General features: G+C 39.3%; 1 protein-coding gene and 1 non-coding gene across 2 annotated transcripts; one reads left to right on the top strand and one right to left on the bottom strand.

Moving 5' to 3' along the window:
- On the bottom strand, positions 1-72 carry trnad-guc (transfer RNA aspartic acid (anticodon GUC)). Its single transcript has one exon. It is a non-coding gene; the product is annotated as a tRNA-Asp (tRNA).
- Positions 73-21,769: 21,697 nt separating this feature from the next.
- Positions 21,770-24,551, top strand: LOC114145213 (uncharacterized). Its single transcript, XM_028018684.1, has 6 exons — positions 21,770-22,057; positions 22,238-22,470; positions 23,533-23,711; positions 23,810-23,903; positions 23,985-24,329; positions 24,432-24,551. Exons 1-6 carry the CDS (start codon positions 21,940-21,942, stop codon positions 24,549-24,551), a joined length of 1,089 nt encoding a protein of 362 aa, XP_027874485.1. The 5' UTR covers positions 21,770-21,939.
- Positions 24,552-24,630: the final 79 nt, after the last annotated feature.

Below are 24,630 nucleotides of genomic sequence, written 5' to 3' on the forward strand. Positions count from 1 at the left end.
CTCCCCGTCGGGGAATCGAACCCCGGTCTCCCGCATGACAGGCGGGGATACTCACCACTGTACTAACGAGGAGATATAAATTATTGTTTTGATTGTTTTATGAGGAGTCTTACACATGGCTAATTTGATTTGTTTTGTTATGAAAACAGGTACAGTTTACTGTTGTGCAAGATTTTAATTAAATCTTTTTTATCTAACACAAAAACAAATGAAAAAATTGCTGCAAACAAATCTATCGAACAGAACTGTAATAATACTTTATTACCATAAAATATCATTACTTTATGGTATAAAGTCTATAAATAATGCTGTACCTCTGTGTACAGGTGTCAGTCATACTTATAGGATTCCTCTTCACTGCTGTCTACTGAGGGGAAGGACAGATTCTATACTGTCCTACTCTCTGTCTTCACATAATGGTATGATCCCACATCCTTACATGTGATTGGCCGTCATGCTACCAATCAAAACAAAGTTCTGTCATGAAGTAGGCAGAGCCACTGAAAGTGCTGAGCAGGAAAAGAACAAAATGTGGGCAGCCAGCTCTTTTGATTAAATTACCCATCAGTACTGGACAGCAACCTGCTCAGTGGTTGATTTAGCTAAAAAAGAAAAAATGGGCATATTTGTGATAGAAGACAACTCTGGACAGTATTAGTGCAGATGTGAAGCATAAAAAGGGCAGACCTTTCAAGCTAGCTGGAAAGGAAAATACTCATGGATAGACTATGACCAATTGGAAGACACAAGTGCACCATCACACAGCTTTCAAAAATCAGAAGAACTGTACCAACAACAGAACGTTTAGGTTATGGATGGATCCCTGGATTGCACATTTAGTCCTGCATTAATATACAGTACAGACCAAAAGTTTGGACACACAGTTGTATCCAAACTTTTGGTCTGTACTGTACATACAAGATGTTGAGAGCTGCGTCACCAGTAAAGGTAACTGGAAGATCATTATAGATTTTAACTGGGAGGATTTGGATGAAACCAGACTCACTGCATCGTGATATGTGAATGGACATAGCAAAGCAGAGAGGAGATTTGTTTAGCTGCTTTTGAGGATGTAGTGAGATTCTGGAGGAATTAAGATGATTGGGGTTTTTCATTACGAATGCGCTGCAGTCATGGTTGTGGATGGAAAACATGGTTAAACATTGTCAGTGGAGAGCATGCACTTAAGACACGTGTTGTGACTTTCTTATACTTATATGCTAAGTATATTTTGCATGATAAGTAAAACCCTAATCTGACCGTTTGCTCCGGTGGGATAAAATCCTGCTTTGAATATACAAATCATAATGTCAGATTTTTAATTTTCAGTAAGTCTTTCCTGTTGTATTGCTTGGATGCTTCAACTGTCCTACTACAAGATAAAAACAGGCAGTCTGGCAGAAGCTCATCAGAGTTAGCTTTAGCTGTGTCCCATTTCAGGAGCCGTTTCTTTTCAAAGACAGTCTAGCATCCTTCTGAGGAGAGCAAGCTATTTGACTCAAAATTCCCCTGTCATGTCCGGCACTGAGCCCTGCAGGAGATGTGCTGTTCATTCACACTGAGCTGCACAGCCTGCTACAGTTAGGTGCTGAAGGAAAGTGAAAGAGGCATCTGGCTGTTTAGGTAGACCATCATGTGCATAATAAATGGCACAGTATATATTATTAAGACATGAATTAATATTTTTTTTAAAGTTACTTATGCTTATGTATTATTCCCTCTTTGGTGTGTTTTTTTTCTGTTTCTCTTAAGTAGTTTAGATCAACAGCTAAATGTCCACTGACCACTGGAGACAGGCACCAGACTCCCTATGGCCATGCAGGGATGACCTGCATGGATCCCATATAAATGAAACACCGAATAGTGTTTCATCAGTGATCCAGTGGATCCAAACAGTGGATGAAACAAAGTGTTATGTTTAGACATATATAACTTGAATAAATACAGAAAATTCATGTTCAAATTATGATTTTATGTACTAGGGAAAAAAGCAAAACAAAACAATATGGGTCCACGTAAAAAAAGTTATTGTTTCCTTTTAGTGAAGGAGTTCGTTTTGAATCAATAATGTACATTTTAAAACACAGTTTGGGGACCACAGTAACTTATTCATTATTTTTGTCTCTGTTTGGAAATGTGAAGAACCAGTATATGGAGGTGGCATTTCTATTGCTCATTTACTATTTTAACTGTACACCTGTAGTCTGATATCAGCTCCTAGGATTTCTGTAGGAATCCCGATAATCCTGCAGTGTGTGTCACCAGACCAAGGTGACCTCCAGATTGTTTGGTGTGTGTGTAGTCCAGCAGCTTAGGCTGCTGCATTTGAGCTGTTTATGAATAAAATATCAGGATTCTTTCTTCATATTATTATCAGAGTCTACCCTTCTCAAAATTCAAGGATGTGTTCACCTGAGACTGCAAACATTATGGACCACCCAGCATACATCAGAATCACACAGAAATGAAGCAGAAGGTGTAGAGGATATGTTATGACTTAGGTTGGAAAGGACTTGAAGCAGAGTAAAACTATGGAACAATCGGAGTATATCCAAGTGGGGATCTTAACCTACTGCAATAGAACTGTCTGTACACATTTCTTGACCTGAAGAGTATTTGAATACTAGAATGAATTACTTTAACTCTTAAGAAATTGATTATTTAACTTGAGTGATATTATTTAATTAAATCTTTACAATACAAATATTGCCCAAAGAGTGAAATTATGGCCACAAACTTTTGAATGGCATTTAATGATGGCATGAATCAATGAATTAATAACAAGGTCTGCAGTATAGACAACAAATGTATATTTTTAATAACCATTTTTGTCTCTTAATGTGGTAAGTTGCTCCTCTGTCTTTAACTATTCAAAGTGGTGATGCCATGTCATTCTTAGCAGACAAAGAGGGGACCTTGAGTTGCATTATAAAGCAAAGGTCCCCACTTGGTTTGCATAGAACAACAGGGGTCCGCTGTTGGCTGGTGCAAAACGAGACAAGTCCCCACTGAGATAGGATGGAGCGACAATCACACTCCAGAAGAAATTCGATGAATTAATATTTTTAAGACAAAAAAATATGAAAGCTGAATCAAAACAACTTAAGGTGTTGAACTATTTCAGTTGATATAAACTACAGATCCCACAGATTGTCTGAAATGTTTCCTCAGCAAGAGGATTTAATATGGGACATTTGGGAGGATTTAATATGGGATATTTGGGTGGAGTTTCTACAGGGACATGGGAGAAGATTTAATATGGCACATTTTGGAGGATTTAATATGGGACATTTAGGTGGAGTGACTACAGGGACATGGTAGAGGATTTATTATGGGATATTTGGGAGAACTTCATATGGGACATTTGGGTGGAATTAATAATGGGGCATTTGGAAGGATTTAATATGGGACGTTTGGGAGGATTTAATATGGGACATTTGAATGGAGTGACTACATGGACATGGGAGAGGATTTGATATGGGACATTTGGGTGGAGTTTCTACAGGGTCATGGGAGAGGATTTTACATGGGACCTTTGGTAGGATTTATAATGGGAAACATGGGAGGATTTAACATGGCCCATTTTTGGAGGATTTATAATGGGACATTTGGGAGGATTTAATTTGTTTTTTTTCCCCGAAGATTTAACATGGGGCAATTGTGAGGATTTAATATGGGACATTTAGGATTTAATATTGGAAATTTGGGACAATTTATAATGGGACATTTAGGAGGATTTAATATTGGACATTTGTGAGGATTTAATATGGGATCTTTGGGAGGTTTTATAATGGGACATTTGGGAGGATTTAATATGGGACATTTGGGAGGATTTAATATGGGACATTTGAGAGGTTTTAACATGGAATATTTGGGAGAATTCATTACGAGACATTTGGGAGGATTTAACATGGGACATTTGGAGGTTTTAATATGGGGCATTTGGGAGAATGTAACGTGGGACATTTGGGATGATTTAACGTGAGACATTTGGGAGGATTTATAATGGGAAATATGGGAGGATTTAAAATGGACCATTTTTGGAGGATTTATAATGGGACATTTGTGAGGATTTAATATTTGACATTTAGGATTTAATATCAGACATTGGGGAGGTTTTATAATGGGACATTTAGGAGGATTTAATATGGGACTTTTGGGAGGATTTATAATGGGACAATTGGAATGATTTAATATGGGACATTTGAGAGGATTTAACAAGGGATGTTTCAGAGGACTTATAATGGGACATTTGGGAGGATTTAACTTGGGACATTTTGAGGTTTTATTATGGGACATTTAGGAGGATGTAACATGGGACCTTTGGAAGGATTTAAAATGCGACATTTAGGAGGATTTAATATGGGACATTTGGGAGAATTTATAATGGGGCATTTATGAAGATTTAATATTGAACATTTGGATGTGAACAGATAAGAGAGATAAGGAAAAGATATAGAATCATTTTATCCATAACACTGGTAAATAATGCCACATGTTCCCACTGAGTTAGCCTAAAAATGACATACAAACTCAAAAATTGCTCAAAAAATAAGTACGGTAGGCTTAATGGTGCTGTGCTGCACCATTTTCCCTTCAGTACAACACCCAGATCCATTTACCAGTTCCAAAACCTGACCAAAACTACTCTGAGTCATTACCTTCAGAAATAATTAGATTTGGTTAGATATAAAGCAGGTTTAATGCCAAAAATTATCAAATGTTACAAGAGGAATGGTTTTCATGAAGGAGAAAACAACAGAAAGCATGGCTTCTTTCACTTGAATCATTTCCATCTGGTAGCTGAAAGATTCTTCAGCTCATGCTGAGACCTCTTCCAGCTCCGGATGTGTCTTGGTGGTGGGGGAAGGGACTGGGCGAAAGCCTTTGTTAGCTCTGATTGTCCAGACCTGAATAAAAACTGTTTTTTCCACTCAGAATTCAGTCCTGTGTGGCATTTGGCATTTATACTAATTCTAAAATCTATGGCAATGTCTGCTATAGATCGCTGGCCCTGTTTGATTTTCATTAACTCGTGTGAGTTAAATGATTTATCAGAGTCGTGACTAAATATCTGTCAAAACTCTTTCAGGAATACATCAAACGAGCAGTTATAACTGGCTGGTGACGGAATTCGGGCCTGGGCCCAAGCTAAAGCCTGCCTGGACAACAAGGACAAAACATAAGCAATCTTGGCACTGTCATGAGCAAAACTCTGAGATGAATGATTGAATATGATAGAGCATTGCAACAAAAAATCCTGACACTTGCTCAGATCACCGGTGAATCTTTCTGGGGTTGGAGGATGGATCTGGGAAAACGTGGATTGGACTGGCCGGTCCGGGGGGTCTTGAACAGACGCAGGATCTGGAGAAGGAGTTGGAGGAACAGAGCTTTTCAGAAAATTAGCAATTTCTATTAGCTGTCAGTTGGTCTCGGCTTGTCGTGTGCTAAATTCTCTTAAAGCGGTTTTGTGTGACTGTAGCAGGGTGTGTTGTTCAGTTAGCGTTCTCCTGATTGCATCTGCTGGGCTTATTTGCTGGCCTGAGTGTTCTGTCATGTTGGGTTCAATATTTCTAGCCCACATGCAGAACACAGGAGAGACGTACAGTATATTGAGAACACAAATTAGGGAAATAGTGAAGTGACGGGTCTAGTCCAGGGAAGAAACGGGCTCACAAAATGCTCGGTTCACTGTCAGAGGCAGAATGGCGAGATGGCGAGTTCAATGCCATCGGAGACGAGAGTAACAACTGATAATTGGAGCGATCTTACTTGTTAGATGGAGGTTCGGAGTTTGGAAGGGTTTGCTGAAGGGTCCGGGGTCTTGGCCACCTTGTGGGTCCAGATGGTCCAGTGCTTGACCACAGAAATCCAGAAGGCAATGAGGAAGTGAGACAGAGGGTGGACAGGTAGGCTCAGATGCAGCGGGGACAGACGAATGGCACGACTGCCAACCAGGAAACCCAGGAGGGCCTTGTGATCAGACGGAGGAGGTAGGTATGGAACTCGGGCGACCAGTGGGTAAGTTCCACGGTGTCAACGAGGAGATCTTTGTCAGGAAAACCAGGTTTGATCCACACTAGGAGGATCCAGGGAGTCTCGAGGGGTCACCTGAAGACAGAGGAAAGCAACAAGGAAATTAATAGGTGATCAGAACAACTAGGAACGCAGAGACAAGCTCTAGGAGGCTGAGAGGTACCGTTACTGGTTAACACTCAGGCATCGAAGTGCTGGCAGTCCACTCCTCTTGTACAGGCTGCCTGATGAGCTGATGAAACTCAGGTGTGCAAGATGACGGCACCAAACTCCGAAGAGAGATGAGTCTGGCACTATCTCGTGGCTGAATGGTGATTAGCAGCAAAAAGGAACCCACAAAGAAAACCGAAGAACCCCGGAACACAACAAGAATAACTGTTTTCCAGCATTGTAAACTAAAAATGCAATGTATTCCTTTAAATGTAGACAGAGGACAAATGTAATATTGTTATGTTAAGATCTCTATCTTAACATAAAAATTGATTAATGAAAACACAGAAGAAGAAAATTTACTTCTGACCTTTTTACATTACATTTTATTCTTATTTCTTTTTCCAAGTACTGCCATTAAATTCCTCTTTAAATTAAACTCTTATATGTTGCTACAAAAAATACCAAAGGGTGTTTCTAGATCCTGGATTGATCTCAAAGTAGCCTGTTTTTCAGCCACTCTATAGTGTGAAAAGCTTCTTTAGGCCCCTTTGTATTAAGTGCAGTGTGTGAAAAAGCACTGTGTGTGAATGGGCCGTTAAAATTCCTGGCCCAACCTGCTGTGGCGCTGTTGAGCATCTACTCGACACACTCACACACACTTATGTCCCCTCTTAGCAAAAGTTTTAAAAAAAATTCCAGATGGTTTTAACAAACAAACAAACAAACACACACACACACACACACAGGATGATGGCACAGTACAACAGGAAAGACAAGGATCCGATGGGGAAACACAAACACAGGTGAGTATAAATACATCAGGGGAACGAGACACAGCTGGGAACAATGAAAGTCAAAACACACAGACATGGGGACTAAATTTTCCAAAAACACACACAGAAATCACACAAACTACTATTACTATTACTTCGGCAACGTAAAGCAGGTAAACTTATCTATGGTTTTTATTTATTATTTTAAGACCTAATGCTACTAATCAATATATGAAAGAGTGAAAAAGAATGTAAAGTTTTGCAGAAAGGAGCACTGGACAAATATCTGTACACCAGAACCAGACAGCAGCTGGTGTCTGGCACAGCCTGAAGACCCCTTTGATTGATGTGAACATTGGATTTGGTGTTCCCTCACCCAGACGCGGCTCACCGGGGCCCCACTCTGGAGCCAGGCCTGGAGGGGGGGCATGATGGCAAGCGCATGGTGGCCAGGCTTTTACCCATGGAGCCCAGCTGGCTCAGCCTGAAGAGGAGACATGGGTCCCCTCTCCCTTGTGAGAGGGGCCAAAGGGTTTGGATGCAGTGTGGGATAGGTGGTGGCCGAAGGAGGGGGCCCTGGCGATCTGATCCTCGTTTGCAGAAGCTGGGTCTTTTGAAGTGAAATGTCACCTCTCTGGTGGGGAAGGAGCCGGAGCTAGTGTGTGAGGTTGAGAGGTTTCGGCTAGAAATAGTCGGTCTCACCTCGATGCATGGCTCTGGTTCTGGAACCAGTCTCCTCGAAAGGGGCTGGACATACTTCCACTCTGGAGTTGCCCATGGTGAGAGGCTCTGGGCAGAAGTGGCCATACTTGTTGCCCCCCATTTCAGCACCTGTACATTGGGGTTTACCCCGGTGAATGAGAGGGTAGCCTCTGAAGAGAGGTGCGGAGCTGTTCACTGACCACTACCTGGTGGTGAGTTGGATCCGTTGGTGGGGGAGGATGCCAGCCAGACCTGGCAGGCCCAAACGTGTTGTGAGGGTCTGCTGGGAACGTCTGGCAGAGTCTCCAGTGAGATGTAGTTTTAACTCCCATCTCCGGGAGAACTTTGAACACGTTCCGGGGTAAGAGAGGGACATTAAGTCTAAGTGGACCAAGTTCCGTGTCTCCATTGTTGAGGCAGCTTATCAGAGTTGTGTCCACAAGATTGTCGGTGCCTGTTGTGGCGGCAACCCTCAAACCCGTTGGTGGACACTTTTGGTGAGGGTTGCTGTCAGCCTGAAGAAGGAGTCCTATCGGACCTTTTTGGCCTGTGGGACTCTGGAAGCAGCTGATGGGTACCGGCAGGTGAAGCAACTCGGGTGGTTGCTGAGGCAAAAACTCGGGTGTGGGAGGAGTTTGGAGAGGCCATGGAGAAAGACTTCCGCACGGCTTCGACACGATTCTGGTCCACCATCTGGTGTTTCAGGAGGGAGAAGCAGTGCAGCACCAACACTGTATATAGTGGGGATGGTCTGCTGCTGACCTCGACTCTGTATGTTGTGGGCCGGGGGGCAGAATACTTCGAAGACCTCCTCAATCCCACCAACATGTCTTCCATTGAATAAGCTGAGCCTTTGGACTCTGGGTCAGACTCTCCAATTTTTGGGGACGAGGTTGCCGAGGTGGTTTTCGTCCTGGTCGTGGAACACTGGACCAGCTCTACACCCTCAGCAGGGTCCTGGAGGGTGTGTGGGAATTTGCCCTACCGGTCTACATGTGTTTTGTGGACATGTAGACCGGAGCCCTGTGGGGGGTTCTCCGGGAGTATGGGGTACCGGGCCCTTTGATAAGGGCTGTCAGGTCCCTGTATGACCGGTTTCTGTGAAATGAAGCTGTTTTATGGTGAAGTGATGTTTGTAACCATTTCTGCTAATGTTAAATTCTTTATTACTGGGCGTTTTTGGTTTATTTTGAACACTAATTCAGTTTTCAATGAGAAAGAAGTAAGATCTCGCTGATTTCCATATATCTGCATGATCAGTTAATGCTCTACATGCAGGTTTGGGTTTTTTTGTACAGCCGATATCTGAGTGAGCCAGTGTAGTTGCAGAAGCAGGAGTTTCTTGTCGCCATCTTTGTGACTCGGACTGAAGTCTGGAACGATGCGGAGAAACTGGTGCTGCTGGAGCTCGATGCTTTGCTTAGACAACAGATAAGCTTATTGGAATAAAGTGGGCCCTCAATCATTTAATTGTTTTCATTCCACAAACTATTTGTTCAAAAACATTTTCAAAACTGACTAGTTATGTGCACATTGACTGAGCTGACTGACTGAACTGTTATACTGATGGACTATATGTAATTTTCTTGGGAAAAAAAAGAAAATTGTTGAAATGAGTTTTAAAACTAAAAGGTAACGAAACTACCCTGATGTTTGAACATTAACTTTATTTCTATAAGGGTGGACAATTTAAGTTTTTTAAATTTTTTTGGTTGGTAATTGGTCGTAGCTGGATTTATTTTTTTGTGGGTGGGGGGAGAAAATAAGCTTGACTTCCATCCATCCATCCATCCATCCATCTTCTTCCGCTTATCCGGGGTCGGGTCGCGGGGGTAGCAGCTTCAGAAGGGAGGCCCAGACTTCCCTCTCCCTGGCCACTTCTTCCAGCTCTTCCGGGGCAATCCCGGGACGTTCCCAGGCCAGCCGAGAAACATAGTCCCTCCAGCATGTCCTGGGTCTTCCCCAGGGCCTCCTCCTGGTGGGACGTGCCCAGAACACCTCACCAGGGAGGCGTCCAGGAGGCATCCTGACCAGATGCCCGAGCCACCTCAACTGGCTCCTCTCAATGTGAAGGAGCAGCGGCTCTACGCTGAATCCCTCCCGGATGACTGAGTTTCTCACCCTATCTCTAAGGGAGAGCCCAGCCACCCTACGGAGAAAACCCATTTCGGCCGCTTGTATCTGCGATCTCGTTCTTTCGGTCATGACCCAAAGCTCATGACCATAGATGAGGGTGGGAACGTAGATCGACGGGTAAATCGAGAGCTTCGCTTTTTGGCTCAGCTCTCTCTTCACCACGACGGACTGGTGAAGCGCCCGCTTAACGGCAGACGCTGCGCCAATCCGCCTGTCGATCTCCCGCTCCCTTCTTCCCCCATTCGTGAACAAGATCCCGAGATACTTGAACTCCTCCACTTGGGGCAGGACACCCCCCCTGACCCAGAGACTTGACTTGTTAAAACTTATTTGCAGTCATCCTCCTGTGTGACCCTAGAGCATAAGTAACTTTACTACTGAGGTTATTGTGTATTCGGTTAAGTAGTGGTTACACATTTATAGTTTAGCTTAATAAGTTCTTGATAAGTTTTCAGTGTTGCATAATTTATGACTGGAATGCATAAAAAGTGTCTCATCAGAATAGAATAGCTCTGTGTGAGCAGCAGAGAAAAATGTCATTGTCACTGTCACACTTGGTAGACTTAAGTACATCTGTGTTTTTTGCGCTTCCTCGATGGAGTGTGGACATTTACCGAATGAGAGTGGAGGTAAAACCTCCTCATAAGCCAGTCTGACACTTCTATTGAGGAGCTGCCAAGCACCCCAGGGCTCGCTCTAAGCTGCACTGTCAGGCTGTTACTGCAGCCTCCACTCACATCATCTTCCTTACCCTGCACACACAATGCACCCTCTCCATTTCATCTGCAACACTCAGGCAAAGATTCTAATGTCGATGCATGTGATAGGGCTACCTTGAGAATTTGCTCATTCTGTTGTGTGCGTGGCCGTCGGGGTGTGGGGTGCGTGTGTACTCAAACAGCCAACTTTACGAAAGCTAAATCCATAGCAAAATGCAAAATTCAGCAGTGTGAATATTGAAGAAATTAAAAAGTAAAACACAGAGTGGGACAAAAACAAAATATAATGAGATATACAGTAGCTCCAGTTTGTCTCACTGTATTCTGGAAGTGATTGTGTAAATTCTGATCCAGTTTATGCAGCTTTCTACAGAATGCACAGTGTCAAATTTCTTTAAAACTTGTAGTTTTATTTTTTTTTTGTCTTTAAGTTTTGACAATTTCAACAATAAGGAACAAGTGTACATGTCTACAGTGAGGCATGGAGGAGTGATTCTGCAGTAAGATGTATTCTACATCAGTGTTTGTTGTTTCTGGTTCTAGGGTTTTAACAGCAGATTCTGGGAATCAGAACTGAATCCATCAATGTCACACTAATGGCATATTGTCCTCTAGTTTGTCCTGTTGTTTAACATTTATGACCTTTTTTTTTAATGATCAACACAAAATAAAAATTTTTCTCAGCAGGTTTACTCCAACACTGTGATTGTGGTGACTATTGTAGGAGTTGGCCTTGCAATCCGCCTGTTTGATTCACCCGCCTCTATATTTGTTGTGTCCTTGGGCAAGACACTTCACCCTCCTAGCCTGCTGGAGCTGGTCAGAAGAGTTGATTGTGCAAAATGAAGACCTCACTGCTGTCAGACTGCCAGAGGGCAGCTGTAGCTACAATTCAGTGGCTTGCTATCAGTGTGCCAATGTGTACGTGAATGGGAATGACTGATTTCATTGTAATGCGTCTTTGAGAACCGCTATATAACTGATGTCATTTCGCTTCATAACATTAGGCTGGTAAAACCACCCTCTTGTTCTACACTTTAATTGCTTTGTACAGAAGATCTGGAAGCTCTGCTGTTGAAAAATGATTCAAATGACTCCACTTCCTGGAAGCGTGGACTCTGTTAAACTTTTAAATGTTAGCCAGTCTCTAATGTTTGTCTGTAATATATGTAATGCACCAGTTCAACTTAATGAAGCTTACTGGAAGTGATCTGCTCTGTAAACAACCATCCTCCACTATGAGAGAAGTGCTGATCCTAACGAGGTGGCTGTTAAAGTAAACTCAATATTTAGAAGCTTGGCCAACATGAACCTGAATTTGATAAACATAAAGCATTGTCTGTATAAATCACCATGAGATTTTTGATATTGAAATTGCTTTAACAAGATCCCTTTGTCCTGAGATCTCTCTGGCCAGTTGATTCTGTTTCCAGCACCAGAAATGCTATCTAATGCAAGCAAGATAACTCTTAATTTCTTCTCACAAAACCTTATTTTAAGACATCCTCACAATCCTTTTACAGACAAAATCTTCACCTACATGTCTACATGCACATTTCATGTGTGGGTTTTCATCATATGCTATATGAAGCTGGTTTCATTTCTTGTTAATGGTTACAGCTTTAGAAACAAAAGAGGAAGCACTTAGTTTGCATCTGTGTGGAGGAAGCGTGAACTGATATCTGTTATTCAGTTTCAGGGTGCAATATTTGGAACCAATTTACATTTTATTTTTTGTTGGTAAAATGGAAGTACCCTTTTCCAAAACTTGAAGCTTGTCCTTTGAGCAAGAACGCACATTTAGGGAGAGAACACTGAAAAAGGCCATGATGGTCTTAGAAATAATCTTTTATTTTAACACAAAAGAAAATATGTACTTTAGGAGTTATAAGAAATGACCTTAATATGTATCGTTTTTGATATTTGACCTCTTTACAAACAAATGTTTCCCACAATTCTTGTTTTCCTTAGAGAAACTAGTTGGATGTTTTATTTATGGATGCAAATGTAAGCTTCATCAATAAAGTTTTGTTATGGATGCCAATCTTAGTTATTGCAACAGTAATGCACATACGCATCATCAAAGGGTGCCGCCTTGTGTCTCTGTGATTAGTTATGCCTTAACTAGGTAATTTATGTATGAGGGCACTTATTATGACCCGAGTCTTTTACCACAGATTGCCATGCCACATCTCATTTATTGTGAGCAGCTGGCAGAGCCCCCCCAGTGCATCCATTCCATAGACTGAGAAAACAGTGCTCAAAACACAAAGATTGCATCTCTCAAACAAATAAAGCTTTAATGAAGTGTGTTAGAGGAAAAAAGCCACATAGTGGAAACAATAAGTGACATTTGCTGTAACCTCTTTCCATCTGTATTGGGTATGTGAAGCAATAATGAAAAACACAATTTCAATTTAGGATCCATTTCTGATTTCACCACAAGCTTTGAGCTAGTTGTGAGCTATTAAGCTGTTGCAACAAAAACAATGTTAGAAGCTTTTAGTAATGCAAATAAGGCTTGAGAATAGGCATTCCAAAGAAGAGATTAACACTCAAAGACAACCTGATGGCCAAAAATATAGTGGCATGAATTAAGAGTCTGTTACGGTCCGACCAGTAAGGCACAAGGACAAAGGCATATATGAAAAAATATTTTCTATTTATTTTTCAAAAAAAGATTTAACAAAAGCCTTTCAACAGCAAATCTAAAAAATATATAACAAAATGGGCCCAACAGAAATCAACTAAGGCATACCTAACTCAGGATAACAAACCAAAAACTGACCTCACACAATGAACAAACAGGGGAATTTATACACAAAGGCTAGCCTACACAAACAACGAGGGGTGGGAAATGAGACAAAGACAAACAATGCATAAACATAAATAAGTAATTTAAACCAACACATTTTGACTACAAAACAACTATAAAAACAAAACAACCTAACACCAAAAGTGTTTAAGGACTTATGATATTAATAGAGAGAGAGGCAGGTTCTTTAACATCAAATCCCCTGTTTCCAGCAGCCTGATGGTTTGTTCCACTTCCTGGTTTGCCTTTCAACCAGTCCTCTCACTCAGCCAGTCCTTCAAACTCAGCAAAACAAAGTAGTTAATAATTCAAATAAACAAAAGGAGTTTACTAAATGTGTGCACCCATAATAGTAAACAACCTAATGCAATAAACACAAAAAGAGTTAAATTATAAATGTATTGTGTGAAAACATTGAAATAAATACACTGGGAAATCTAGGGAGGAACCTCCACAGAGTCAAACAGAAAATATGCAATTTAAAACTGAATGCCAGATTTATTCATCTATACATTATTATGACGATGATATACATAAACATAAAGGACCCAGTGGATGCATTTTTGTGCCTACCTTGATTCCGTCTTCATGGGACAGACAGACATTCTCTGATGGAGGCCCTCAGTCTGTCTTTTCACTGCCTGCTCTCTGGGCTCCCAAACTGCTCTTAGTCATCTGTAGCATCATATTTTAGGTTGACTTTGCAAATGATAAATTTTTTGTATGTAATGATACATTTTTAATGTTTGCCTAATTTTAAGCATTTGTCTGATTATAAAAGTAGGCAACATTAATCAAACTTTTAATTAATTAACATAAATGAACCAAACACTGTAAACAAATCTACCAAATAGAATCATTGTAATAATGCATTATTATGAAAATATCAAATATATAATATTTTAGTTTTATTACAGCTTAAATATACATAATGTCTAATTAAAGTCAGAAAAGTAAAAATTAAATAGAAGTCTTCTGTTTTTTCTTTTTTCATGGAACCGTTTTTAGAGACCTTTTGCTGGCATTGTTTGCTTCCACACTAACTAAAATTCTCTTAAAAAGAAAAGAAAAGAATAGAAAAGAAGCAGAGGTTCTCCATTTATTGAGAAAATATTGTTTGTGCTTACAACAACATTTGTCAGCAAAATTGCAAAAACCATTGAAACTGTTCTGCTGAAGCTTCCCCAGTCCTTCACGAAGAGAAAACTTTAATGGAAAAGTAGTATGAGTTTTACAGCATGTTATAATGTTACTCCCTCATTATAAACATACCTGGAGTGTTGCTTGGATTATTTGATGTATGTTTGAGAAGTAATCCTTTAATCTTTGGACAAAAGCACAGACTGATCTTTTTTCCAGCTTGGCATGCTAAATAGACAAGAGCTTTAGCAAATCTTATCCAGGATCATAAATCGTACATGCTGTTATTAGGGCAATACCTGGCCTGCAGCTGCACACCTTCTTGGAAGGAAAGGTTGACCTGTCCCTTTGCAATCACAGACTCTTGTGTTCAAATTATCAAGAGAGAATTATAAAAACAGATTTCAATATGATGTTCTAAATATTGTATGTAGACACACATACTGTTCAGGGTCAAATTGACCCGCTGATTAAAATGAAGATAAATGAGTCAGGCAGAAAGTACTGTATTTATGTTTTCCTCCACTGGGTGAAGTTTGTCCACGAGAACAGAAAAGATTCCCGTCAAAAGTTGTATGAACACCTGCTTTCTCGCAGTTTTCTAGTGAAATAAAGAGAATAGTGGGAAACTGGGTTTGTGTGGGGGTGCATGTGTGTGAGTGGTGTGTTGTGTTTGTGTGTGTGTGGTGAAATTTGGTTCATAGCTGCAAGGAAACATATAGAATTGTACATTTTTTAATCTTTTTTTTCACTTCAACTTGACTTCTGGGTCAAATTGACCCGAACAGTATCTATGTAAAAAGTAGACCCAGGGCGTGGTACAAATGTGTAAAATGAATAAATGTTCAATATTTCAAGAATATTATATTAATATTATTCTTGAGAATAAGTCAAGAAATGCTGATTGCGGTCTGAATGTGGACTCCATGCAGGATGCTATTTCAGGGGCACTGATATAGTTTGCTGAGATGAAAAATAATCATCAGTTCCCATTTCAAGGTTGAATTTGATTACCCACATTTTGTTGTCATGTTTTCCCAGAATACAATGAAATATGTCCTTTAAGTCAGGGTTTTATTTTGTAACACAATATGAAAATGCACTTCCTGTTTACTAAAAGTAGAGAGCAACATGGTACAGAAAGCTCTGGGGAGGTTTTTGTTGAAATGATAGAGGGCCTCACTTTTTTGACATTTCATAAGCGCTTTCATTCAGGGTTCCTCATCTCTCAAGGAGAGCTGTTTGAATGCGCAAACCTTGTAGTGCTCCCTAGTTAATTGGCTGGGCTTTTTTAGCACTTTGGCCTGATAGCAGCAGTGGGAGCTCAGTAATGGAAATGTCATTTTCATGCTGCTTTAAATGGGCCTATATTATAAGAGATAAAGTAGTCAGTACATCTATAAAGTGGCAAAGTGAGAGGAATGGCATCTGCTCTCATACATCAGCCTTATGAAAATTTGAGCTGGGGCATATTTGTTCTCCTGTTGACAATTTGTTTGTAATTTCCTGAACCAGTGACACACCAGTGAACATACACTGCTAGGTTATAGTAAATAATAATGTGGGAGTGCTCTGAAAATACTGCAAAAGAACTGCACTGGAAGACTTTAAAAGAGACAGAATGTCTACATAACTTCATGATGGAGAGGTTTTCACCTCAGATATTCTGATTACTGTACCAATGAAACGAAACTGCTATTTCAGAAAGGAGAAGTAAAATCTTCTTTCTTCTACAGAAATAAAGCTCAACAATATAACTGCAGTTGATCAACTTAAGGCTTTTTCAGTTTTCTATGTATTCCAGTGGTACAAGAAGAAAAAATGACTTGGAGCAAACAGGTTTTACTGTAATTTAATAACTGCCAAATTCGTAGTTGTCTGGTCAACACGTTCTCACTCCCGACTCGTCATATATTGACGCTTGGGCAGGTTCCCTCAGCGTCACATATTGACGCGTGGTACGCGTCAATAATTGACGAGAAGGGTTCTCTCATTGAATGCTGTACGGCTCCCTAAGCGTCCAAAACCGACGATCTAGGAACAAATAAGATGACGAGTCTGTTCTATTTTTGTAAAAGGCACACAATTCGTGCATAGCAGATGTATTTGTAGGTTTTTAACAATTTAGTTAATTTTACTTCAGTTTTAAAAGATCCTCCGGTTCTCTGAAGCCGCGATTTTATCTACATTTCTGTTTATTTTTTAACAGCAGACACGAATTACACCAGTTTCACTGATTTCATCGTAACTTCATGATTGTAAAGGACATAATATTCTAATTTTTACACAATAATAAAAAAAGAAAGGAATACATATGTTATTTGGAGTTTGAGGTTACAGATAATACCGGCATGCACCTCCGAAGTCGTTTGCAGTCCATTAATAATTAAATAAAAAATGTAATAAAAATGTTTAAGAAGAGTGAGGGTGCATTTCCTTTTGTGATTACATGCCAGACGGTTCTGTAAACGTTTGATTAAAATAAAAATAAGGACAGATTCCACCCGTCCATAAATCTTTTTTTTTTTTTTTTTTTTTTAGACTTTATTTATTGTAATAAACAACAATACAATTGTACTGTGAACAAATCTCAGGAAGATAACAATAATTTACCAGGGGGAGCATAAAATAAAGCAAGAAGATAAGAAAACGACAATAAATATAAGTATGTATACAGGAAATAGCACAAATTGTGATACGTGTGCCAAATGTCAGTGCATTAACATAAAAGATAATCCAAAATTCCAAGTTGATTACAAGCCCGTATTGTTGATTCTGCTTTTTGATTAGTGGAGGATTGAATTGTTGATAAATAATGTTTAAGTTCGATCAAAAAAACTAAAAAATTTGGTTTTTTCTTCAAAAATTTGCATTTATGTAGGTGAAATTTAGCCTTAATAATTAGTAAATTGATAAGGAGACTCTTTACACTCATTCCTCCATTTTGTTGAAATCCAAATAAGACATTTTCCCAATATAACTGAAAGCCTGCTGAAATTTTGGAATCAACAAAGTTACAAAAATGTTGCCAAAATATTTTAGAATGAGGGCACAACCAGAACAAATGAGTCACCGATTCTGGGCAAACAACACAGAAGGAACAGTTCACATCAATGTTAGAATTGAATTTCTTTAAATAGACTTTAACGGGGTAGATTCGGTGAATGAGTTTAAAAGAAACTTCCTTTATCTTGTTAGAGAGAAGAAAGAGATTAGGGAGCAGCCAGATAAATTTCCAAGACACAGTAATATGAAAGCGATTCCAATAATGAACGACCACAGGAGTAGAGGTCACGTCCTTCAGAAACAGGGATCTGATTGACTTATTATTGTTACAAGGAAAAGGACTCAAACAAATTTTTGCCAACAGGAGAATTTATGGGAGATAAAATGGGAGAGTGATCAAGGATTCTCGGCTTCTGCCGAAATAACATACAGATCTTTGTAGAAACGGCACCAAAAACATTGGCATATTCTCCAGGAGAGACAGAAAAACTGAACTTACAGAGAAATTCTTCATAAGTCAACAACAGACCATCATTGTTGAACAATTGGTCAACCAAAACAATGTTATTATTAAACCAAGAATCAAAAAATATAGTTTTCCTCTTATATAGAATGTCCTTATTATTCCAAATAAAGTATCGGTGAGGAGAGAAGTTATGCTTGTAGATGAGTAACCATGATAAAAGAGCCTGCCGATGAAAATTAGAGAGTTTAATTGGTAGTTTCGTTATATCAAAATTACAAATTAGAAAGAACTTTAGACCACCAAATTTGGAAAAAATATGAAAAGGTATAATATTCCAGAAAGACGCTGGAGAATTAAAAAAATTACGGATCCAATTTATTTTAAACGTATTATTTAAGATAGAGAAAGATAAGCAGTTAAGTCCTCCGTTTTCATATGAATTCATTAGAGTAGATTTTTTAATATAGTGAGTCTTATTTTTCCATATGAAGTTGAATAGCAGTTTGTCAATTTCCTTCTCATTTTTATTGTCAATGTCTAATGACTGTGCAGCATAAATTAGTCTGGAGAGGCCTTCAGCCTTTGGAAGCAGAATACGGCCACGCAAAGAAAGATCTCTAACTAGCCATTGATTAAGTCTTTTTTTAGTCTTTTGAATTAGCGGGTCGAAGTTTAGGGAGCTTCTTTTTATTTGATCCTTCGTGATGTTTATACCTAAATAAATAACCTCATTCCTAACTGGTATAGCTTCAATTGAGGCTATAGAACAGTCCTTAATGGCCATTATCTCACATTTTTTAAGGTTAAGAGAAAGACCTGAAGCTTTGGAGAAAGTACCAATCTCCTTAATAGCTAAAGAGATTTGACTCTGGTCTTTTAAAAATAAAGTAGTGTCATCTGCCAGTTGTGTTAAAGTAACCACTCTATCAGCAACAGTGATTCCTTTTAAAGGACCAGTTTTAATATGATCGGCCAGAAGTTGAGCCACTAAAAGGAACAAATATGGGGAGACGGGACAGCCTTGTCTGATTCCTCTGCAGAGGTTGAATCTAGGAGAGGAGCCGTTTCTTAATTTGATGGAGCTGTTGTTGTTTTGATATAAGGTTTTAACAACAGAAGTAAAGAATTTCCCAAACCCAAATTTATTTAGACTCTGAAAAATAAACTCATGTTCGACCGTATCAAAAGCCTTATAAAAGTCTAGAAATAAAATAAAACCATTATCACAAACAAGATCAGGATAATCTAAAATATCCAAAACAAACCTTATATTATTTGTGATATGCCTATTTTTCATAAAACCGGATTGAGTTTCATCAATAATTGAATGAAGGACAGATTTTAATCTTTTAGCTACAACTAAAGCAAAAATTTTGTAATCATTGTTAAGAAGACAAATGGGACGCCAATTATCTAGAAGTAAAGGGTCTTTTCTTGGTTTTGGTATCAGAGTGGTTAAACCCTGAGTAAGGGTTGTAGGGAGCGAACCGTTTTCTATACTTTCATTAAAAACTTGCAAAAGAAAGGGAGCGAGGTCGAACAAAAAGTGTTTGTAAAACTCAGCACTCAGGCCATCAATTCCAGGGGATTTGTTCATTTTGAGATGTGAGATGGCGTACCCGTCCATAAATCTAAGAAGAAGAAGAAGAAGCTGACGTCATCGCATGCGACGGACCCCGGTGAGTACAAACCTGAATCTGTCAGAAATGGTTTTGTATTATAAAACAAAAGAAAATACTACAGAATGTGATTGCAGTTGTAGGACTTAATGGTAGTAGGACTGTGCCGCGAATGGTTGAAGACATTTGGACACGTTTGTAACATGTATTTTTTTAATTTTTGTTGCCGCTAGCTACATTAGCTAGCTACATTAGCTAGCTACATTAGCTAGCTACATTAGCCTCTTGGAGCCCAGAGAGTTCAGCTGAACTTGCACTTAATACATTTAATTAGCCATGATAGAGTCACAGAATTGTTTGTTGTATAATTTGAGGGTTGCTATAACAACCCTAGGCTGTGATGATCCTAAAGGTTTTCTGAATACACTGATTGCAGCTAGGTCATGCATTTGAATTAAAAACGAACTTGGGTCATTACAGCCAAAGTTCTCTCCACCTGTCTACGTTGAAATAAATAACTTCCGAAATCTGAACATTTATTTTGTTTTTATGTCAACAGGTTCTTCTTTGAGATATTCATCTGACATACATTTCTGCTCATTCATAGCACCCACAAAAGGCACTTTTAAGAGCCACGTTTGTCAAATCTCTGAGTCATCTTTTTTGTCATATCTCTTCGTCATCTTTGTGTTCTTAATTTGTCTATCGTTCTTCACGTAATTTGTCAACAGTTCTGTTTGTTTGTTTTGTTTGTTTGTTTATTTGTCCATTACCATGAGTGTCTCAAACATCCCTGATCCATTAATGGTCCTGGATGCTGCGATACATCAGCATAAAATAAATGTTGAGCTTCAAAAACTTGATGACTTACTTGTTGATCTGAAGAAAGACAAAGATCAAGTACCTACGCAGATCCCTAAACCCACAGTAAGGTGGAGAAAAAGGGACAAAGATGGAAACATACTATATAAGAGGCCTAGATCAACAAGAAATCAATTACGTAAGAGTAAGTACTTCTTTTAAAACATGTATGTAGATATGACACATATATACATATATGACACATTTTTGACACATATATCACTAAATTAATGCATTCATTACTTGATATTTTGGCAATATATATTTTTTTAACCAAGTAATTTATTCTGTTTGTTTTTACATCTATAATGTTGATATTTATCTGCTTTTTGAAACAAATCACTATTTCTTAGAGGATTGATAACTTTCCCCAGCACATAATTATTTTCAATTATACGGTAATAGTATGCTGAATAGAAATGACTCCACAACATAGAACATGTTAGTTATTTAAGTGAGGATTTTTTCTGTTTTGACATTCAGTAGAATGCAGTTGAAACAGAGTGAATGTATTTCCAGCAGTTGATGTATATGTATTTAGAGACATACCTTGTTACAAAAGGTTACAAACAAACGTGTTGTTCCTCCATTTGTCTGACAGTATAAATTACTTTCTTAATTTTTTAGTTACCGGTAGGAACCGGTTTCTACTACAAATTTTAATCTTAAGATATGGGAATGTAATACAGTTATTAAATTGAAATTGTAGTTCGAAATGTTGCTTTAAGTAAGATGTTAGATATACTCCTTACTTTTATATTTGTTTATTTTATTTTTAAAGCGCCCCACCGTCGGAAGACCAGCTGTCCCTCTCAACCCTCTAACATTCATTGTGAAGTTGCCTTTGCTCCAGAGACTGTTGGTATGTCTGTAGTAGATCTTATTGTATTTCTTCTAAGCATCTTCTATGTGCCATACGTTTCTAATATGTAAAAAATGTTTTTATTTTTTAAAAGAGTCTTTTCTACAAGAACTCCAGAGCTCACTGAATGATGCTGCAGGTCAACCAGTAGTGCCATAACCTCCTCTGGCTTCCACAAACTGGAGCAGAAGAAAAAGCCTTTTTTCAGAGAGTTGGAAAGCAGAAAGACCCCGTCTGGTTAACACCATGGCAGCTCAGCAAAGTGTGTCAGCACACTTATGCCAGCATTGTGGAAATAATCCATCTGCACTTCGGTGTCGTGATTGCCTACCACACCCCTTCTTTTGTGAAAAATGTGATGTGATGATGCACACCAAACATGTCTTTCACAACAGAGAAACCATCATAGCTGGGTTCTTCCAGCCATTGCCTCCAACTACCTATGTTTTAAATACAACTCTTTGCCATGATGGTAAGTTCAAGGTATTAATTAAGCTTTTTATTTGTACTGTTTAAACACTCCTCAGAGTGTTTTTCTTACTGTTAACTTTTGACTGTATTTTGAATGTTCTGGTTTTTAGGTCATCTGGTTCTGCATATATTAGTTACAATGTGTTAATACAGTTTAGGTGAATTCATATTTTAAACATGTCAACCTCTTTAGCACGATTCGTACCTGTGGAGATCCCAGTTAGAATTTGTGATTGTCCATCAGAGTGTTTGAGGATCAAAGCAGGAAAGGCTGTCACTGTCGTCACAATCAATGGTATGAATAACTTTATTTTTTTCATGAATCAAAATCAAAACATAATAAAAACCAATGTTAGCAAAATTTAAATATTAAGTATGTTTGTTTGCTGACTACAAGGAATTGTTTGTGACACAATGTCAACCTGACACTAAAATAATTAAGTATTACAACTTTTACATTTTTTTGGTGTTTTAGGTCGTTATGATCTCAGCATGCCAGAGCTGAGGTGTGAGGGATGTGAGGCTAGTTGGACATGTGGAGTACATGATCTAAATTTAACTGATTACTGGCCAGCTACCCTTCACTTTTCCACTCTATATGCAACTGATGTGCTTTTTACATTTGAAGAAATGAAGATGGCAGCACCAGGTCTCTCCTGTCAAGCATTTCTTAACATGTTAGACCAACGAACCGTCCGCTTTGGCCGTGTGAGTACTTTGACGTACATATCCCATAAGGGCCATCTGACTTAATTCTTGAGTAGTGTTACGACCCGCTACCCTCACCCTGGCTCGTTCTTAGTTCCTTTATACAGATTACGGGAGAGAGGGGCCGCAACATTAAGTGCGTAATGTTTTCCAACCAAAAGAAACCGAGAAAAAGAAACAAAAGGGCACCTGACGGAACACACAGTGTGGTGGGGCTTACCTTAAACGTTACGTTCCTCAATCCAGAACTCATCCATGGAGAAGGCCAGCCCTCGCGATTCCTCATACGTCAGGCGTTTTGTTTAATAGTTTTTATGTTTTCTTTGTCTTTAAATATGTAGATATATATATATAGTTTTCTTTTCTCTTTTCCTTAAAACATCCGCACCTCTGGTGATTTCAATGGTGGTTGGTCTTGGCAGGCGTGTAACTTCCCCGGTGCTTAAATTCCTAGCGTCCAGCCGGTTTTCAAAACAGAAAAAAAAATAAATAAACAAATCCAAACAAACGAAGATAAACTTCCTCCCGGCCAAAACTTCCGACGCTCCCCTCTGGGTGGATCCGTCCCGAGGTGAAGGTACTCTTTTCCCAGAGCCTTCCCGCACCGTTTTAATCAATTTTTTCTTTGTCGAACTCCGATGCTACCGCAGCCTCACACACGCCACCATTACTCATCATTTTTCAGGTGCGCCACCAGCCCAACTAAAACACCTGGGCTGGCTAAGCCCCGCCCCCCAAGGGTGAACCGTCAAAGGTGCCAACAATAAAACAAAAATAAACAATGAGGAGGCGGAAGCAAAGTACGAGCATGTAACAGTAGTTATGTTCTTCAACCTTTTGATGTAACTGGTTAAACACACTTGAATCAAATGGCTGAGGTACCACCTCATTCATTCAGCATTCAGATCATATGTAGTAACATCAAAATTTATTGAATGAGATGTTTTGTGCCAGAGACACACCTAAAACTTGAAGAACACATATCCTGATACCTGGGATTTGGACAACTATGTCCTTTCTTTAGTTTTTTTTTATTATTATTTGTCTCTAATTTTAAATCAGACAGGAAAGATATCAGCTGACAGCTTCCCGAAAAGTTTTTTTGAGTGGGAAGCTATAAGATATGAGTTGGATAAAATGTTAAGGAAGGATCCCTTCAAGTGTCAAGCTTGTACCCCGGATATGCTTGCAGTTTCAGTGGATGGAAACCGCAAGCATTACCGTTTCAAGAATGCAGCAAGGTATTGTAAAATGTGTTCAATATAACAATTCTTTGTATAAGTTAGTGATGTTCACCACCTGTGGACCATAACACCTATTAAGTGCTTTTTTTTTTCAGATCGGAGGAACAGGCCCTATTTCAGGACCTGTTCATAGCCAAGGATGAAGACGTAGGACAATTTGTGGACTATATACACAAATCAACCAAACATGTAAGACTGCAGATTATAAATGTATAACGACAGTAACCTTTTAGCCTGACGGCGTGCCTGACTTAATTTTATGCATTCTAGACTTCTGGAAGAGGTGTCTGTGGTGGGCAATGGTCAGCAGCCAGAGAGACCTCTCACAGATCCAGCAGCAAACTGGACGAGGAGGGATTGGAGCTAGCGGTGTGCAGACATGGGGTGCTACTTTGTGCTCTGAACATGTATAGGGGTGAGATATTTGCATACCCCTTGTACTTGCAGCAAAGGCTGGCCAACAGACGGATCACATTTTTTTGCATGGATGTAACATGCAAGTACTGGCCATATCTTGAGAAAGTATCAAAAAGCTGTCCTGAGCTCCAACACCTGCTTCAAATGAAGCCATTCCTCTCCGTGTTCCATGCCAAAGCCCATGACTTCAAATGTGAGGTAAGGAAAACTGACTAGACATGGAATAACCTTGCTAGAACATAACTGCATGAACATCGTTGACTCAGTTGATATTGTTTGTGCGTGCATGCTTTTATTTAGGCTAAGTGGAGTGGAGCATATCAAGATGGTGCTGGCTTGACTCTAGGGGAAGAAGTTGAGCAGTGCAATGCATTTCTCTCAAGGATTGCTGTTACGACAAAACATGTCAAAAGCTGGTGAGAAGACCAAAGATTTCTTTCCTGAAATTTTAACTAATTACGATAAAGGAAAACTCTACTATTGTGGGCCTCTTTCTGTT

The sequence above is a fragment of the Xiphophorus couchianus genome, chromosome 5 (assembly GCF_001444195.1).
Source record: "Xiphophorus couchianus chromosome 5, X_couchianus-1.0, whole genome shotgun sequence".
NCBI lineage: Eukaryota > Metazoa > Chordata > Actinopteri > Cyprinodontiformes > Poeciliidae > Xiphophorus > Xiphophorus couchianus.

Bases quoted from the DNA above. Each gene is read 5' to 3' on its own strand.
- LOC114145213 (XM_028018684.1), top strand. From the start codon at position 21,940: ATGTCAACCTCTTTAGCACGATTCGTACCTGTGGAGATCCCAGTTAGA. The intron at 22,058-22,237 runs GTATGAATAACT...TTGGTGTTTTAG, and splicing joins CACTGTCGTCACAATCAATG to GTCGTTATGATCTCAGCATG. The intron at 24,330-24,431 runs GTAAGGAAAACT...GCTTTTATTTAG, and splicing joins CCCATGACTTCAAATGTGAG to GCTAAGTGGAGTGGAGCATA.